The following is a 19,529-nucleotide window of genomic DNA, read 5'->3' as shown; positions in this document are numbered from 1 at the left end:
AAGAATATGGTGATTGGTCTAAAAATGAGATTTTTTACAAAAAAAAAAAAGACATTGGAACATATTGAAGAAGAAGCATTGGTGCAGATGATAGACTTGATATTTTTAGGTTAGATTTATCTGTCTGTAGCCTTCATGTATTGCCCAGATTAGAAAAAAGGAAAAAAAAAAAAAAAAGCTGAAAAGGGGGAGCTGATTTCAGACAATTGAATTTTCCAGATCCTTAGAATCTGGCCTAAACTTTGATAGACAGCTTTGAGTGTGTTTCTTATTTTATCTTTTTCCTTTCTGTTAGAGCAACACTACCTAACTGAATTTTTGCAATGATGAAATGTTCTATATCTGTACTGTCATGCGGTAACTACTAATCACATGACTAGTGCAGTTGAGCTGAATTTTTAATCTAATTTGAATTACATTTAAGTGGCTACATGTTGCTAGTGGTTCTTACATTGAATAGTGATAAGGAAATAACTATAAGGTTATGGAAAACTGTTTTTCTTACCTTCTTCTTTTACTTTTTTATAGTGTGTTAGAATGCTTGGACTCAGTGGGTCAGAAGTTCCTTTTCTTGGCCCAGGAGACAGATACTACTGAACTTTCTTCTGGAAACTGTCAAACTATTAAGTGCCGTTCAAATAAAGAGGTGAGTGGCTTATTGTACCTTTGTAAGTTGCATTCAGAACAGAGGGGAATGTAACCCTTTGCACACCCCATGCAAGTGTCAAGCCTTTTCTCATGAGCATCCCTGGCTACAATGAACAAATATCTGGCTTCTGTCACACATCTTTCATGGAGTAATGGAAGTCCCAGTTACCTTGTAAGAGCAGCACTATCAGCTTACCACTGTCTGTTTCCAGAGCCCAGCAGGCCTATGGCTTGGCCTTGCATATCACTTTGAATTTCTGTTCTGATTTAGTATATGGCTTATTTTGGTTTTGAGCCTAGCTGTACCTTTTTGCTTTTCTTTTGATACTTTATTTTTGCTATACATGTAAAGAAGAGGCAAAACAACTTACTGTATCATCTTGTCTAGAAACATATTTTTTGAAACATTTTATTTGGAAGTAAAATAGAAAACTGACTTGAGTGGTGGAACTCCTATTTGATCCACCTTTTATTAATATTCTACCCCATTTACTTTATCTTATTTGTGCACTTATGCTCTCTCCTTCTGTCTCCCTATCCCTTTACAAGTTTATACTTTTCCCTCCCCCATTTTTTCTCTCCCTCTCTCTGTATAACATTTTCTGAATCATTTGAGAATAAGCAACACATACAATAGCACTTTACAACCCTAAATACTTCCTTGGGTATTCCATGAGGATAAGATATTTTCTTACATAATAACAGTATAGTTATCAAGTTAAGTAAATTTATTGACCCAGTACCTCTATCTGTTTTTCACTATATCCCAATTTAATTCACCAAATTATATCCTTTATAGCATTTCTTTTCTCATCATAACAGTATCTATTCTATGGTTAGGAAATGTATTTAAGTTTTCTTGAATCTGAAACCTTTTTATATTTGGGGGTAGAGGGGACAGTGGATACTGGGGTTTGAAGTCAAGGCTTCACACTTACTGGACAGGCACTCTACCACTTGAGCCATTCATTCCATCAGCCCTTTTTGTGTGTGTGATGGGTATTTTAGAGATAGGGTCTTGCGAACTGTTTGCCCGGGCTGGCCTTGAGCTGTGCCTCCTAAGTAGAATTTACAGGCATGAGCCATTGGCACCTGGCTCTGGAATCTTTTTAGACCTTTGTCCTAAATGCCACTGTAATTTTTTGGGTAATGCTTGCATACCCTTCCTTTTTTAACAGAGTGTTCCTCATTTTGGGTTCCTGTGTTGTTTCCTCATGATTAGATTCAGATTATTCATTCTTGTTGGATGCACAAGTCCTGTATCTTTCTCAGGGTGTCTCATCCAGATGCACAAATTGTCTGTTGCCCCTCTTTTGTGCTATTTATTGTTATGGCTTGCTTAGGGTATGGTTGGCTTTCTCCACTGTAGAGTTCTTATTTTTTCCCTATATTTGAATAAGTAATACTTAGTAGGAAGATACTAAGAATATGCAAAAATCCTACAGTGAAGAAAAACCACTTTTGTTCTGCCCTCATACCACAATTATCAACACCAAATCCCCGAGTGTGTGTCGATTTCTTCACACCTGGAGGCAATAAATTCTGCAGCTGACATCAACAAGATGTCCTGTAATTCAGCTCAATTTCCCAGGACTTTCCCACTTCAGATGCCATTTGCAAACCCCAGAAGGTTTTACCTGTGCTTCTGATGACCATCTGTGAATGATAGGAAAGCACTCTGTCACTTTACTCATACTCCTAGTTCTTTTGCTTTTAGTTCGTTCTTTAGGTAGGATCTTGAAATTTTGCATGGGCCATCCTTGGTTTGCAATCCTCCTACCTCTGCATCCTGAGTAGCTGGGATTACAGGTGCATACTACCACATCCAGCCCATAGATTGTATTTTCATGCTTCTTTGTGTGCCTGGTAGTTTTTCATTTATTTTTGTTTTGCTGTTTTTGCATGGTAGATATATAGTATAATACAAAATATAATTTACATAGTATAATATAGTTTTATTTTTTATGTATATTATATAAATATATAAATACTTTGCTCTGGATGTGATAGTTATTTGAAAACACTTTGATTCTTTTGGATCTTGTTTTTAAGGTATATTTGTGGAAGCAGAGCAAATTTTGCCCCACTACTGAGGCAAAACTATACTTAGTACTTGATGCTCTATAAATCATGAGACTTTATGCTCCAGCTTTTGGCAATCTATATGTAAACTGTCCCTGGCCCTATGTGAGTCCTTGAGATTGTTTCCTGCAGTACTTTGGGTATTCTTTATTGAACCTGACACCATTTATTTACAATGGCTACACTAGTCAATACTCAACTGAACATTTGAGGTGAGGATCCTCAGCATATTTCTGGACTTTCTCATTTTGTTCTCTGATAGTCTAGCCATCATGTTCCCCCATTTCTCTGTGGCCTAGAAACTTTTTAGGCAGCAAGCTGGAGAAATTTGGGGCCCTACCTCATTTTTTTTCCAACCCTAAAGAATCACCATCTTTTTTCCAATGTCCTGAAAATTATTGTTTCTTTTCCCCTCTCTCCCACCTCCTGAACACCTACACATACCTTACAGGTTTTGTGGATATTATTGTTATTTTTTAACGGACTTTAATTTTTAGAGCAGTTTGAGTTCACAAAAAAATTGCATTAAGAGTACATTTCTCATTTATTCTCTGCCCCCACACATGCACAACCTCTGCTACTATCAATAGTCTATGTTAGAGTGATACATTTTTTACATTGGCACAGAATAATCACCCAAAGTCTGTAATTAGGACTTAGTATATATGCTATGGGTTTTGGCAAATGTTGAAGACATATATCCACCATTATAGTATCAAGTAGAATAGTTTTACTGCCTGTGATAAATGTTTTCCTATTCATCCCTTCCAAATCCCTGGAGACAAACCACTGATCTTTTTACTGCTTCCATAGTTTTGCCTTTTCCAGAATGTCACGTAGTTGGAATGAGATTGGCTTCTTTCATTTAAGTAATATGCATATAGGCTTCTTCCATATCCATATCTTTCAATATATTTTAGCTCTTCTTTTTAGCCCTGATAACATTGCATTATCTGCTTATTTATCCATTCACCTACTGATGGATATCTTGGGTGCTTCTTTTTTTTTTCTTCTGCAGTACTGGGGCTTGATAGGTTCTCATGAACTATTTCCGCCGCTGGCTTCCGACCACAATCTTTGCCACTGATCTCTGCCTCCTTAGTAGCAAGGATTACAGGTGTGAGCCACTGGCGCTCGGACTTGGTTGCTTCTAAGCTTTGGTAATTCTAGACAAAGCTGCTGTAAATATCTGTGTGCAGGTTTTTGTGTGAACATGTTATTCGTATATTTAGGCAAATACCAACGAGCATATAGTATCCTATAAATCCCTTAAGTTCATTTCACTTTTCTGTTTGCTCTTCTGATTTAGTCATTTCAAATGACCTATATTTCATGATCACTTACTCTTTTATCTTCCTAATCCAGTCTGCTGTTGAACCCCTCGAGTGAATTTTTTCAGTTCATTATTTAATTTTTCTACATGAGCTATTGTTTTTTGTTTCTCTTTGTTTGATATTCTCATTTTGTTCATCATTTACCTGATTTTATTAGTTGTCTGTGTTCAAGCATCTTTAAGATAGTCATTTTAAATTCAGTTATTTTAAATTCTTTCAGTTCATTAGCATCTTTTAGACACTTAAGAGTCAGCCCTCTAGACATGGTGGAGTGGCTCAAGTGGTACCTGACTAGCAAGCCTAGCAAGTGTGATGCCCTGAGTCAAGCCCCAATATCACCAGAACAACAACAAAACAAGATCTCAAAAAATAAATGTGTCACCAAGGTGGGCTGGTGGAATGGTTCAAGTGGTAGAGCACCTGCCTAGGGAGTGTGAGGCCCTAAGTTCAAACCCCAGTACCACCAACAAACACTCAATGAAAAAAAAAAAAAAGAGTCAGCCCTCTGAATCTATAGTTGCCATATCCATAGATTAATCCCAGTACTAGGGAGGAAGATCTGGAGTTCGAGGCCAGCCTAGACTATAGGGGATCCTATCTCAAACAATAAAGAGACAGCATCTGCAGATTTTGGATATTTTTATGGAGTCCTAATTCCCCATGGATGCTAAGAGCTAACTACATTTGAGATTGAAATTACATTTCTGTAGATTCAGTTTCTGGAATTATATCTTCTTCCTTTGATTAGCCTCATTTCTCTGATTACTCTGTTTTTTTGTATGCCTTGTGATTTTGTTACTATTGTTGAGACTCTTGCGTTTGAAAAAATAACCATTTCTCTTGCTTTATGGACTGCTTCATGTAGGGAAAGACCTTCACCAATCAGTTAGAGTTGCCATGATCTCCCAGACAGTTCTGAAGATTGTCTTCTCTGGAGTTGTGCATGTGCATCCAATTGTCTCAGATTTCCTAGACCTTTTTCTTTTTTTTTTTTTTTTTGAGACAGGGTCTTGCCTGTATAACCTAGGCTAGCCTGGAACTCAAGATCCTCCTCCCTCAGCCTTCTGAGAGCTGGGATTGCCAGTATGCATACCACACCAGATCAACAATTTGCCCTTGCTTCTTTCTAGAGTCCATAATCCCTTGCTTCCTCTGCCATCTTCCTGTGGAACTGCATCTCTGACATGCCATGATGATCATGTTTTCAGTGACTTTCAAACAAGTCCTCCAGTCTTGTCACTTCTCCAAGTCAGGCAAGAAGAAACCAGCTTCTCTGGCAGCCCCCAGATTATCCAGAATGTTGAACATGCATCCCAGGAGAATCTCTGGTGTGAGAGGTTTCCTTCCTGATGAGCCCTGTTAATGTTAAATAGGGGAGGGAGCACAACACACTGCCAAGTTTTTCACTGGCATCTCTTTCAAATGCTTTTTCTTTTGAGAATGATGTTTAGAGTTAGGGGGAAGAGAGGCTTTATAATACTGGGAGGAATGTCTCTTGTTACAGGATTTTTTTTTTCCCCCAGATAGGGTCTTGCACATTTTCCCTGGAGCTGGACTCAGACACTAATCCTCCTACCTACACCTCCCAACTAGTTAGAATTATAGGCATGCCCCAGCACACCCAGCTTATTTGTTGAGATGGGGTTGTGCTTTTTTGTTCAGGCTGACCTTGAACTGCTATCCAGACTGCTTGATCTCAGCCTCCTGAGTAGTTGGGATTACAGGCGTAAGCCACTGTGCTCAACTTTCTGCAGGATTCATTTGCTTGTTTTGTTCATCTTTGCTGCAGTATTTTCAAAAGGTATCACCTTTGCTGTATACATCTGATTTTTTCCCCAGAAGCAGTGGTTCTCTCAGAGTGTTTGGCTTATTCCTTATTGTCAAGTACTGAGAAAAATCAAAGTTATGAGACCTGTGTTCATTATTTAGTTGGACTTTTCTTTCTAGGGATGATTTTTGTCTGTGCTTCATCTAATTTGTCCACAGCCCTTGATTTGTTCTTTTTCTCTGAATCTTTTAAGCCTCATCTCTTGTTTTCTTTACTCATAGGCTTGCAGCAGTGTGTAATGATGGGAGATCTGTTGGAATTTAACTTTTCTTATTTAGAAGATAATTTGAAGATTGTGTAGTAGCTACTCTCTCTTAGTAATACTGAAGATATGGGTCATATGTGATTGTATTTATTCTCTGTATTGATTGACTTTTCTGGGAATCTGTGTGGTATCACCATTTTTCTCCAGACTTGCAGGAACCACAATAGAGTACTAGGTTCCTACCTTATCCAGACTATGCTGTTCTCTGCAGGTGCTTGAGCAAGCAAAAGTGGAAATTCCCCTGTTTCCCGTCAGCATTGTCCAGTTCTCTTTTGAGCCTTTTTCACCCATCTTCACTGAGGAGATGAACAAAAGGGTAAGTAGATGGATTCTACTGAACAATATTAAGGTAAGTCATGCATGCTTTATTAAATTTGCATCTATTCTGTTTTTTTCAACATATAAAATGTTTTTTAATGTTAAATGTTTTTATAAAAGTAGGAATCAGACTATGCATACTGTTTTGCAACTTTATTTTTCATTTAAACGGTACATTTTCTATATCTTTCCATGTCTATTATAAATAATGTTGCAGTGAACATCTTTGTATACAAATGATTGTATATTTGGCAAGTATTTGTGTCAAAAAAAAATTCTTGAGGTATCATTATCCCATGCTTCAACTCATGATTTCAATTCTCTTTCCATACCTACCTCTTCATTTCATTGTTGTTTTTCCTGTAGATGAGAATCAAGTGGACAGAGATGTCAACTGTCTATGCTGGGCCATTTAGCAAAAATTGCAACCTCAGGGATCTGAAGAAGTTATTTAAGACCTTTGGCCCAGTCCGGTCAATGACTCTCATACTTGAAACTCCTCAGGTAAGGAGACCAGAAAATTTAGATTTTGACCTTCTAGGTTAGTATTAGAAATTCAGATAATTTCTGGGGCCATCCAGATAATAAACAATGACATGAGCTTGAATGTCTCTAATTCTGTCTGATGGGAGCAATTGTTGACACATGAGAACATATACCCAGTATTGCCAAGTCTTCTGTTTTTATGTGTGTGTATGGTTTTTTTGTTGTTGTTTTGTTTTATTTTTTGGCAGTACTAGGGCTTAAACTCAGGGCCTCATATTTGCTAGGCAGGCACTGTACCACTTGAGCTACTCCTCCAGCCCTTTATGTGTGTGGTTTTTATTTTTGTTTCACTTAATGAGAAATCGGCCAATTTTCCTGTGTTGGCTTCAGCTCTCTTAAATATCATGTAGGCCATACACAAATGTCTGTTGGCTGAATGTAGCCTGTTGGCCTTCTGATTGTGAACTCAGCTTTAAGTGATAAAGTAACTCTTTCAAAAAGAGCAGTGACTTCCATGTCTTGGAAAGTCTTGTAGGGCTTAACTACAAGGTAGAATCATAGGTAGGATAAGATATAGGAGGCTTTGGGGAGAGCTTTTTTTATTTATGTATTTTTGTGGTACTAGGGATTGTACTTATTGTCTCACACGTGTTATAAAGAATTCAATTAATTATGCTTTTTATCTGTTTATTTATTTTTGTGGTACTGGGGTTTGAACTCAGGGTCTACACCTTGAGCCACTCCACTTTTTTGTGAAGGGTTTTTTTGAGATAGGGTCTCTCCAAGTATTTGCCCTGACTGGCTTCGAACTGTGATCCTCCTGATCTGTGCCTCCTGAGTATCTAAGATTACAGGCGTGAGCCACCAGCACCCAGTGCTTATTTTTCCTTTTTCAAATGCTGTGGTATATCATTTTAAGAATTCATATGGCTCAAAAGACTTAATGAGTAAGTCACCATCCTCATGGTTAAGTTGTATATAGAAAATAATATACAATAATTGGTAATTATGGGGCCTTCAGAAAGAGGAGCTCTAGATAGCTGAGAAAAGGTGTTGGGGGAAGACTTCATTGTAAAGTTTTTGTACCTTCAGAATTTAGAACTAGGGAACTATTGGCCTGGCACACTAATAACAAAACTAAGCAAAAACAAAGTAATGTAAATACAGAATCCCAAATATTTAAAAATGTGCTTTTTTCCAAATCTTTTATTCTGTGACTTAAAATGAAATTAAATGATTATCCTTGAGAAGATGGACTGAGAGATGGGAAGTCTGTAGTAAAGAACTGTAACCTCTTCTAAGTCTTAAGTCTACTTTTGTTGGCTTTTTTTTTTTTATATAAAATAAATATAACATGGAATTTGCCTCTTAGCCTTTAAGTGGTATTAAGTATATTGATATTGGTGCAACCATTTCTGCCATTCATCCCTAGAATTCCTCATCCCAAATTGAAACTCCCTATTGAATAATTCCATATTGCTTCCTCTCCTTAGCCCCTTGTAACCACTACTTTCTGTCTCTATGAATTTGACTCTTCTGTGCACTTTATATAAATGGAATCATACAATATTTTTCATTCTGTACTTGGCTTATTTCACTTAGTGTAATGTCTTCAGCGTTCATCCATGTTGCAGAATGCATGAAAACTTCATTCCTTTTTAAGACTAAATAGCATTCCATTGCATGTGTATACATTTTGTTTATCCATTCTCCCATCAGTGGACATTTTGGCTCTTTTTACCATTTGGCTATTATAAATAATGCTGCTTTGAATATAGGTGTACACATATCTGCTCAAGTCCCTACTTTCTTGTTTGTATACACCCAGAAATGGAATTGATGGTCAAATGAATTGTTTTAATTTTTTGTGGAACTACTGTACTGTTTTCCATAGCAGCTATACCATTCCTACCAGCAGAGAGCAAGACTTCTAATTTTTCATATCCTCACTCATACTTCTTTTCTGTTTTTTTGATAATAGCCATCCTAATGGATGTGAAATGGTATCTTATTTTGGTTTTGATTTGCATTTCTTTAATGATTGGTGATACTGAGCGTTATTGGCCATTTTTTATATCTTCTTTAGAAGAAATGTCTATTCAAGTAGTTCCCCATTTAGGCCAGGTATGGTGGCTCATGCCTGTAAATCTAAGCTACTCAGGAAGTATAGATTGGAAGGATCAAGGTTCAAGTCCAGCAGAGGCAAAAAATTAAGTGAGACCCTCCTGCACGGTCTCACTCAATAAGCCGGGTGTTGTGGTTCAGGTCTCTGATTATGGCTACATGAGAGGCATAAATACGAAGATCAGGGTTCAGACCTTACCTGAAAAATAACTAAAGCAAAAAAGGTCTAGGGGTGTGGCTCAAGTGGCAGAGCACCTGCCTGGGAAGCGCAAGCCCCTGAGTTCAAACCTTACTGCCAAGAAAGCAATAATAAATAAAAGTGGTTGCCTCTTTTTTAATCATGTTGTTTGGGGGTTTTTGTTGTTGTTGAGTTGTAGTTCTATATTAATTGTAGATACTAATCCCTTACTAGATATGTGGCTTTTGATATTGTTGCTAGTGTCTTGTATGTGCAAAAGTTTTATATTATGATGAAATCCAGTTTGTCTAATATTTTGTTACCTGCCTTTGGCATTATTTTCAAGAAATCATTTCCAAAAGCAATGTCATAAAGCATTATGTGAGAGGGATTTTATCTCTGATGATCCTATGGTTCACGTGATCACAAAGATTTAGCTACCCTGACATGAAGCAGAAAAAGCAGATGACTTGAAGATGTGAAGAACTTAGCCTCCCAAGCTTATCGGAAAGCTGTCTGTCTAAAATCAAGCTAGTAAGACAAATAGGCATCTCTGCCTGTGACTTAACATTAATGACTGAAGTGATGCATAATAAATACAAAAAGCAAGTTAGGATAATAACAAATTTGTTAGTGTTCTCTCCCACCTCCCAATGTAGTGGGCTTTGATTTTAAATGGCAAGGTTAGTTATTGCCTGAAAACCAGTTTCTGAATCTTGGTAATTTTGAGCCAACATTTGCAGTCATTGCCTATCTAGCCCTGCATAGCAAGGGCATCTGTTCTAGCAGCTTTGGCCACTATAGTTTGGGTCTCTTTTCCTGCTCCTTCTCTTAGCAGTTTGAGCTGGAAAGCAGCAATGAAAAAATCTTGATCTTTTCACAGCCTCATCTCTGCATACAGTATGAAGTTCTGGAAGCTGCACAGCTGGCCCTAGAGTCCTTGAGTGGCATTCTGTTAGATGGCTTATGCATCAAGGTAGGCTGGCCAGAGAAAACCAAAAGCAACCCCCTTCACTCAAGCCTGGCCTAACTGCCTGTATGTATAATGCTCCAAGACATGTAAGAAACATCCTAGAAGGTCCAGGCACAAGACTATTATGGAATGTCTTCATTCCAAGTCTGGCATTCTCCTAGAAGTGAGCTAACATTCAACAGCTAATTTAGATTGGGGTCTTCCTTATATTCCTTATCACAACTTAAGCCCCAAATGATTGATTCTGGGTGGTTCTTTGTGGTTGCCTATTCTTCAGCTTTCAAGGCAATTAGATGATAGTGTTTTGACATTTTTTGTGCAAGGAAACAATTTCATTGAGTATGGGAAGCAGGGAACTGAAGAGAATATATGTATATATCTGTTTATTAAGTCTCTAGTTCTGTGGGGCAGTTACCATTATCCTCCTTACAGACTAGGAAGCTACAAAATTAAGTTAGTAATATACACCGTCCCTAAGGGTAAAAATGACTTTCTATCATTAATACCATTTCCTTGGTTAGGTCCAGAGGCCTATAACAGAGCTCACACTTGATTCTGACACCCTTGTGAATGAGCTGGAACAAGATTCTGAAAACCGAGCTACTGTTTATTTGGCTGGAGTGAGTGAAACCTTTAAAGAACACCTGTTCCAGCAGTCCAACCTCTTCCTTGACCTGGAAGCTCTGATTCTGCCCAAAGATCTTAAAAGTGGAAAGCAGAAAAAATACTGTTTCCTGAGTATGTCTATGCCACCAAATGTAGTCTTGAAGGGGGATTGAGATGGTGATGTTAACATAAGATCAGAGAAAGGAAAGGTTCACCAAATAAACTGTCCTGGGGTTGGACCAGAGGAAGCACTGCTGATTCTGTCCTTGCCCTGGGGCCCTGGCCAGGTTCCAGCTCATATAATGATCAACTTTTTTGCCCTTAATAACAGATGTTGGGGATATTCTTGCTTTCAGAATTCAAAACTTTTGGCAATGCCCAGAGGGCCCTTGACATTGTTACAGGCAAGGACTGGAAGTTGAAAGGCAGGCATGCCCTCACCCCCAGGCACCTCCATGCATGGCTTAGGGGCTTACCATCTGAATCAAGGTCCCCAGAGCTTCAAGTTATATCTCCTCTCTCAGAAAAGCAGACTTTGCAGGTGAGTAAGTATATCCTGGGGAGGAGTTGGGGGGAGGGGGAGGTTGTGGGGAGGGGAGAGCAGCTCTGGTTTGTGGACTCTGGACCCTGGATCCTGTCTCTAGAGAATAGTCACGAGAGTTCTGATCAACAACACATTTTTCTGCCAGATCACTCATACTTTTTCCACACCTGCTAAAAATCAGGTTTTTAGTTTTCAAGGTGGCTACCCTAGGAACTTTGAGAGACCAACATGGGAGATTAGAGAGCTGGACAAGTCTTTAGTGATCTGGTTCAGGGTTTCCCAAAATGTGGTATACACACAAGATAAACTTTGGCTACCACAGATGGACTTTTTTTTCACTTTTATAATTATGGACTTATTTTTCATTAAAGTATACAACCACAACCTGAGGTTTCATAGGTAGTATTACTTTGACAAAGTGAAAGCAGAAATTAACTCACTTTAAAGGCATGAATAAAAGTGGAAATAGGAGAATGGATGAAGCCTGAAAAACTCTGTCCTAGTGTAACATCATACACTTAGCAGATGAGAAGTTGAGGTTAAAGTGTATGAAGATACTTAGTGGAAAAGGCCAGACTAGAAACCTCATCAGTGATGTCTCCCCCCTGGCTTGGGGTCCTGGAAGACCCATTTGGAGGAGGAAAAGACAGCAGCTGTTCTCCCCTGGGGAGGTCCTAAAACACGTTATGCCTATAGTATGAGCTCCAGATCACAAGGGGATTTGTCCAGAGCCTTTACAGGGATCCCCATGGCTTTAGAGCCTGAAGGAGTTAGCTCACCCTTAAAAGGTGAGCTAAGGGTGTTCTGGCTAAGTGCTGACACATGGCTTTGTTCCCAGACAATGAAGGTGGAGCACCCAAAGATAGCAGCCTGGCACTGGGGCCAGAAGATTGGAAAGCTGTACCGCAGCCTGGGTTCAGGCACCCTCTGCCTCATCCTGCTGCCAGGAACCAAAAGGTAAGGACTGTATTGTGTTGTTACTTATGATTCTGGACCCTGGACTTCAGCTGTTCTTGGAGAAAGACCTTATGTTGATGTTCAGGCACATAATGAAAACTTAGATGTGCCATCTCTTAATTCCCACAATTCTAAGAGAGAAGAATTGTATTCCCATTTTACATTTATATGATCAGTACACTTATTTATATCTCAGTACCCTTATTGGTCTCTCAAGGAGGCAGCTCATCCCAATTTAAAACCAGGTCTCAGGTCCTAAAGCCTTTCCTGGGTAAGGAGTAGCTAGTTAACTTGAGGAAGAAAGGTCAAGATTTCCTAGGAGCTAAGGTTCGGGATTAGGTGTGATCATCAGAGCCTATCTTTCCCAAGTATCAGGAGTATGTTCTTGCTTTCCCTGCCTTTTCCCCCCCATTGCCATCTCTAATCTTAAATAATATAATGGATGTGCCTGTTTTGCTGATTCTAAGCCTAAGGAATACTGTAGCAGGCTTTGTGTTCCATTTCAGTATCAATCACCTATCTCTCACAAGCCACTTTCCCATCATAGGTCTCAATTTTCCTTCTAAGCTGGGAGTGGTGGCACATGCTATAATCCCAGCACTTAGGAGACTGAGGCAGGATCACAGGATCATTCAATGGACTGAGACCAGCCTGGGCTACACAGCAAGACCCTGTTAAAAAAGAATAGGGATTCTGAGTTAGTGATTTTTAAACTCTTAACACTTTTTACTGTAAAAGTGTAAACACTTTCTATAAAAAAAAGTGATGTTAAATATTAAAGCATAAAGATGGGCAGTTCTGGAATGAATGAATGAGTGAATTAGTGTATAGATTAGAGGAAGGAAAGAAGATAAGTTTTTTTGGAGCAGTTTGAGAAACATAGGACTGTATTATTTCTTACAAGGTCCTTTAAGATTCTGACATTCTAGGAGATGGCAGAGTGAATGGCAGAATGTGAATATCTCAGGCCTTGAAGCCAGAATCAGAAATTCATTTCCTGTCATAAAGTCCTTTTAACATGGACTTTTGGGCCACTGGTGAGATGATATACCTTCTGGGCAGCTTGAAAGAACTGCTTTCTCTGAAAAACAGAAACAAAAATTAGGTGTTTACATTGAGGGACTCTTAGACAAAATACTTGAAACAAGATTGTGGGTAAGCTAACAGTAAAAGGTTTTAAAGTGACCAAAAGTTGCCATAAAGCTGCTTGGTTTAGAGCAAAAACTCTGTGGCTACAGACGGACTTGCTCTTAGATAGATACGTGTGTGTGTGTGTGTGTGTGTGTGTGTGTAACTCTGTGGCTACAGACGGACTTGCTCTTAGATAGATACGTGTGTGTGTGTGTGTGTGTGTGTGTGTGTGTGTGTGTGTGTAGCAAGTGCATAGTTAGGCTTTGAACTGTGACAGTGACTCCATAGCCACTGTCTTGCCCTCAAAGCTCTACTCCTTCATCCACAAAAAAGACTACTGCTTGCTAGTTAAGATCAGGTAATAGGAGACAGATTCTGTGTGTCTTTGCTCACTTCTGCTTGCTTTTAAGATCTCCTTAGCCCTCTAATCTAACCCAATTCCATGAATATTCATGACAAGTGGCAGGGAACTAACTGGTATTGGGTAACTCCTAAATTCTAAGTGTTTTACAATACATTATTAAATGATGTTGTTTTAAAAAGTTTTTCAAACAATGCTTGTCACATAATATATGCTATAAAACTGTTTTAAGTAAAATGAACACAAAATACTTAAAATTAAAAGCAGTTTATAAGGACTTTTGACTACCTTTATTGAATCCCTGGTTTCATTGTGTGACTTGTGCACACAATGTCTATGAGCCTTTTTTTATTGTTTCATTCCAATACTGGGGATTGAACTCAAGGTCTTGCACTTGCTATACAAGTGCTCTGCCACTTGCACCATACCCCCAGTCCTTTTGTTTCTAGTTTGCTTTTTACGTAGAGAGTCTCATGCTTACTTTGCCTAGAATAGCTGGGATTACATGCACGGACCACCACACCTGGCCCCAGAGCCTGTTTATTTGAAAAATGGAGGTAACAGTTGTATTTACATCACTGATGTAAATGAGAGAAGTACATAGAACAATCCTTTGGATGTAAAAAGTGCTCAGTATGTGTTCACTAATTATTTTCTGTAGTTCTCACAAAAGCCCTGTGAGATAGTAATTTAAGTATGTTAGAGTTTTATAGTTGAAAAGACAAGGCTTGAGTAGCAGGGCTAGGATTTGAGTCAGGCCTCTGGGACTAGCCTTCAGGCAGTTTTCCGTAATTATATGTCTCCTTTTTTGCCTTGTAGCAAAAATACTTGAAATTTTACCTTCTCTGGCCTAGGAGTTTGTAACCATTCATTTAGCTTTATGGATAAAAATCTGTCTTCATTCCTCATTTTCTACAGCACTTGTGGATCACTCTGGTCTAGGACTGATGGGGATAAAAGATGAAGAAGAAAACACCACCCCAAGCATGGGTTTATGAGGCTACCCACCACTTTCCAGGTGCCATTTCTTACCCCTCATGGGCAAATGTGGAGCATGTGGTCAGGTTGGAGTGCCCCCTGGCCTCTCCATCCAATGGACAGCTTTTGTGGAAGTTGCTTACATGGCATGTGCAAATTTTCAATAAATACCTAAAATTCAAGCATTTCCTCATCTTAGGGTGAAGGAATTTGTTTTCTTTGTGTGAGTATATGTGCACAGGTGCCCAAGTGGTATATATGGATGGAAACCAACCAGGAGGAATGACTTCTCTGTGGAATAACCCATCCAGTTACACAGTTTGACAAAGCTATACTATCTATGAGTCAAAATTTCTATAAGACAAACCATTTTGTCACTGGCAAGTATTATAAAATTAAGTAAAAAGATAGGGTAAACTGAAAATCTGGCAAGTTCACCAGATGAGTAATATGGAAGATTCTTAGCTTTTTGCCAACTCTGAAAACTGCGAAATCCTCCTACCTTGGGATACAGCTGTAGTGTCATTCTTCACCAGTAGGTGCCTCTGAAATACCAGCTCCCTCTCTGGAACTGAAAACTTCAAATTCAGTAAAAGCCAGTGTTCTGCTTTTTAAGCAGCTTTCAAACTGATAATTCTGTTTTGGAAAGGACATGGGGCATAAGCACACTATTATAAACCAAAACTAATAGAGATATTAATTCCCTCTAAGGAAGGCAAACTAATCTCTCATATAATATGTGTCACACCAAAAACCTTGCTGTATATACTTAGACCCTACAATTCAACATCAAGAGTACTATCCTAGGGTAATAAGATACTTTGACAAAAATGTGTATGAAGGAGATAGCAGTTATTACAATGGAATTGTAGGTAGCCATTTTTAAGTATGTGCCTGTGTGGTATTTATCATGCCTTCAAATCTCAGTTTTTTACTTATTTGTTGTTGAACTTAAGTAAGTTCTCTGTTCTTGGAATGATGAGATATATTTCAGTATTATGGTGAAGATAAATTCCAGTGCTATATATTATTTGCTATATGAAGTGTGGAGGGAAGAGCTACAGAATAGTATGTATAGAATTTGTTGGAAAAATTTACAAAGCTACACATAGGCTTAGAACCAAATCTGTAAGACTATTTACTAAATGTTAACACTATTATAATTGACAAATTAGGTTTTACCAAATTATTTTCTGTGTGTATATTGGATTTTTTTTTTTAAATTCACTCTCTTACAATTAGAAAAAAAAAAAAAACTGTACCTAAAATTCACTCTTAAGATTGGGCATTTAGGTCAATGTTTAATCCTCATAGAAATGTAGCTTCTATAAGATCTCACCCTAAAATGAGGCAGCGTCAAAGAACTTGATTTTGTTCTGGGACTCAGCTACCTGAAATCCCTCCCAGGAGAAAAGTTCTGTTGTTACTGCCAACTTCAGCTCTAAGGTCCTGAGAACAACTTCTACTTGACACGTGTTGCTGGATTCCTTCCTGTCCAGTGGAACTCCAAAGCTGTGAAAAGTTCAGTTTATTTTACTTTTGATCCTGTCAAAAGTAAGTGCCTGCCTTGGATATGGACAGGTCTGGGGTAGAACTTCACCTCTTCAGCTCTACTTCTGATATTTCTGGGCAAGTTGCTTATTTGAGTTCATTTACATAGCTATCTAAAGTGAGGTGTATCCACTTTTAAGGATTGTTATGTCATTGCTGAACATGACAGAATACTGGGCTATCTATGAATTATTTTCCTTGTAAGAGCCTATTTCCTCATCTCTAAAATAGGAAATATCTTACTTCATAAGGTTGCTCTGAAGATTTAATAAGGGAAAACCCAGAGTAAGTGCTCAATAAATGACAGGTATTTTCTAAAGGTCATTTTCACAGTGCAGGAAAAGTAGATTAGAGCTCTCTGACCCTTGCTCCCAAGACTAGCCAAGGCCACTCCTTCTCCTGGACTATTGGAGGGGTGGGGTTTTCCCGTGGGCTCCAACTCCAGAACTCTGCAGAGAGGGACCTAGACTGCAAGGCCTTTGAGACCTCAGTCTGCACACTCTGTTCTTTTCAGCTGGTGCTCCCACCTTTTGGAAACCAAAGCTGCCAACTTGGCCTCTTGCAAAACACACATTCCATTCATAAGTGTGTTTGTGTATTTTCCCTCCCACACCCTTATAGGCAGCCAATGCAGAGCTGCCAAGGCAGCTGCTTAGAGAAGCAGCATCTCATTTAGTGGGGGAAAGGCAACTCCAGAGGTTTTTACAGGACTCTTGATTCAGACTTTGTACATATCTCTCCTATTTTCTGGACTCTGCTCATCGTGAGACTATTCAGGACATTCAGCCATGTTTAAGTCATGTTTGTTTTCATTTGTCCCCTTTGTAAATAACCTCTTCCCTATTATAAATAGGAAAGATATTAATAGAAATTTGAAAACTCCAGAAAAATTAAAATCACATAATCCTACCACCCAGAACCAATGACTGCCAATATTTTATGAGCCTTCTGTCAAGCTTTTCCCACAATTATTCAAAAGCAAAGTTTTTGATATTTTAAGATAGGTCTCACCAAACACTGCCTCATTGTTAACTCTGAAGTTGCTCGCAATTCATGATGCCAATTATGATTGGCGTATATTTCTCTTAAATTCCTAAAAGAAACTGCTGGATAAAAGAGTATTAACCACTGAAGGTTCTTTTAATTCCAGAGAGGTTTTACTCTTTTTCCAGCATGGATTTGTTTCAAATCATTGCCAATCAGATAGGCTAATTTTTTTTTCCATTATGGGTTTTAATTCCTGTTTATTTGCATACCTTTTAGATTAGCATCCAACTCCCCCACCCCCACCCACCCCAGCCCTTTGGCCACTTTTTTTTTTCCCTTCAATGAGTTGTGCATATCTTTTGCCTATTTTTCTGTTGGAAAACCAAGTATTTTTTCATATTGAATTTTTAAGGACTCCTTAATGGATTAAGGTACCTAAGTTTTTCTAAGTTTATTTTCTATTGTGATTTCTATTTGCTTTACACATAGAACATCCTGATTGACCCATAGATCATTTTAAATATCTAATGGCAAGTTCATATATGTCTAATGATTTAACCCTTATTATTCCTAGAACTTTTTCTGACACATGGTAACATTTCCCAGATATGCAGATAATTTTACCCAATTGTCTATATATACACCCAATAAGAGGTTTCTCCTTTGTAAGTCCATGCATGTACTAGAGCCAGTATTCATGTTTCCTTCTGTTTTGCATTAGTACACTCTATTTTAATATACATGCAATTTCAGGAGCACCATCCAAATCAGCATGGGGTCCATGGAGAGTCCCCATCACCATGAATTACAAAACACTATAGACTCAAGATCTATGCTAATGACTGCATTGCTGCTACTGTATTCCACTAGGACTTTCTCAGCACTCCTGAGAAAAAGAGACTGAATCAAGGTCAGATCATTGCAAAGAATAAACCCCAAGTAGATGCTTTATGCCTTTCTTAAGACAGAGATTCTTCAGAAGTCCAAGCAGAGGAAGGGAAATAAAGGCAGATAGGCAGCCTAACCTCTTCTTCACAGTTGGAGACTCCTTTTCAGTCTGGGTCAAAACCCTGAGATAGAGAGATGACTTCCAGAGCCAGCCCAGCCATCTGCTTTTGTAACTGGGTTTGACAGGAAGAAAGAAGGCAGTCCTGAAGTGACTATTCTGTACCCCCCCAAATCACTGTCAAGTGTATTTCTTGCTAGAAAAAATCCATTCTACATGCAGTTAAGTTCATCTGCTAATTGTATGAAAGTTGTTTGCCCTTCATCTAACTGAAAATTGGATTTTAACTGTTTATAATTAAACTGTTCGTATAGCACTGTGGCAACATTCAGAATATCTACATGTTCTATACGAGTACCCAAATTGGTATATATGCTTTATTACCCAAAGAAACTAGTTTGGCTTGATAACCCAGAAGAGCCAAAGCCCAACAGTCAAGGGAAGTAAGTGCATGTTCTGGGGGCATACTTTTTAAAATAAAAGTCAGCACACCCTCCCAGTTCCTACCTGATCTAACCTTGGTTATACGGAAGAGAAAAAAAATTGAATTCATCGAGAAAAATCTCAGAAACTTCTGCCTAGCTATGGAATATAGCCATGACTCCCAAGTCCTTTGCAACTAACAGAAAAGAAAAAGCACATCTAATCTTACCAGTGTACACAAGGCAGTTGAGCCCTACAAGGGGCAGTGACTTGTGAAAGATCACATGAACATGCCAAACACTCCCCACCCCCATCTCTGGATTCTCTCCATTACTCACCTAACATACTTTTGGAGAACCTTAAAGAGAAGATGGAGTACTTACATGCCTTAGGTGTCCACCTGCTAAGAGGAAGTTATGAGTAAGTCTCTTCATTTTACAGAAAAGAAAAAAGAGACTTAACTTACCTTAGGGTCACACAGCGGTGGCACTTCTTAAGGCCAGATCAGTTTGTCTCCTTTGCCTTGATCACTGGAAAACTATGCATTTAACACAATGCTCTAATCACTCTTTAATCCTCATGGAAATGCAGAGTTATTTAAGGTAAGATTATTTCGGTAGCAGCCTTATTAAGGATTTATTTGCTATTTACCTACAAGCACTGGGACCGCAAAGGCCAACCCATTAAGCTTTGGTGCATGGGAGGTCAACAACTGTTTTGGAATCTGGGGATCTTGTACTGTCTGGACT

At 38.6% G+C, this 19,529-nt stretch overlaps 1 protein-coding gene across 1 annotated transcript in view; it reads left to right on the top strand.

The window, feature by feature from the left end:
* The window catches only part of Rexo5 (RNA exonuclease 5), a 42,181-nt gene extending 24,600 nt beyond the window's left edge, over nucleotides 1-17,581 (top strand). Inside the window, 10 exon segments of the mRNA XM_074059609.1 lie at nucleotides 529-646; nucleotides 6,369-6,473; nucleotides 6,842-6,979; nucleotides 10,147-10,239; nucleotides 10,758-10,974; nucleotides 11,199-11,383; nucleotides 12,225-12,343; nucleotides 14,754-14,765; nucleotides 14,767-14,811; nucleotides 14,813-17,581. Of these exon segments, the coding sequence (XP_073915710.1) occupies nucleotides 529-646; nucleotides 6,369-6,473; nucleotides 6,842-6,979; nucleotides 10,147-10,239; nucleotides 10,758-10,974; nucleotides 11,199-11,383; nucleotides 12,225-12,343; nucleotides 14,754-14,765; nucleotides 14,767-14,811; nucleotides 14,813-15,017 (1,237 nt within the window). The 3' untranslated portion in view covers nucleotides 15,018-17,581.
* Nucleotides 17,582-19,529: the final 1,948 nt, after the last annotated feature.

Source organism: Castor canadensis, chromosome 17, assembly GCF_047511655.1.
Source record: "Castor canadensis chromosome 17, mCasCan1.hap1v2, whole genome shotgun sequence".
Classification (NCBI taxonomy): Eukaryota; Metazoa; Chordata; class Mammalia; order Rodentia; family Castoridae; genus Castor; species Castor canadensis.
Note: the sequence above shows the minus strand (reverse complement) of the source record. Positions and strands in the feature narration are given on the sequence as shown.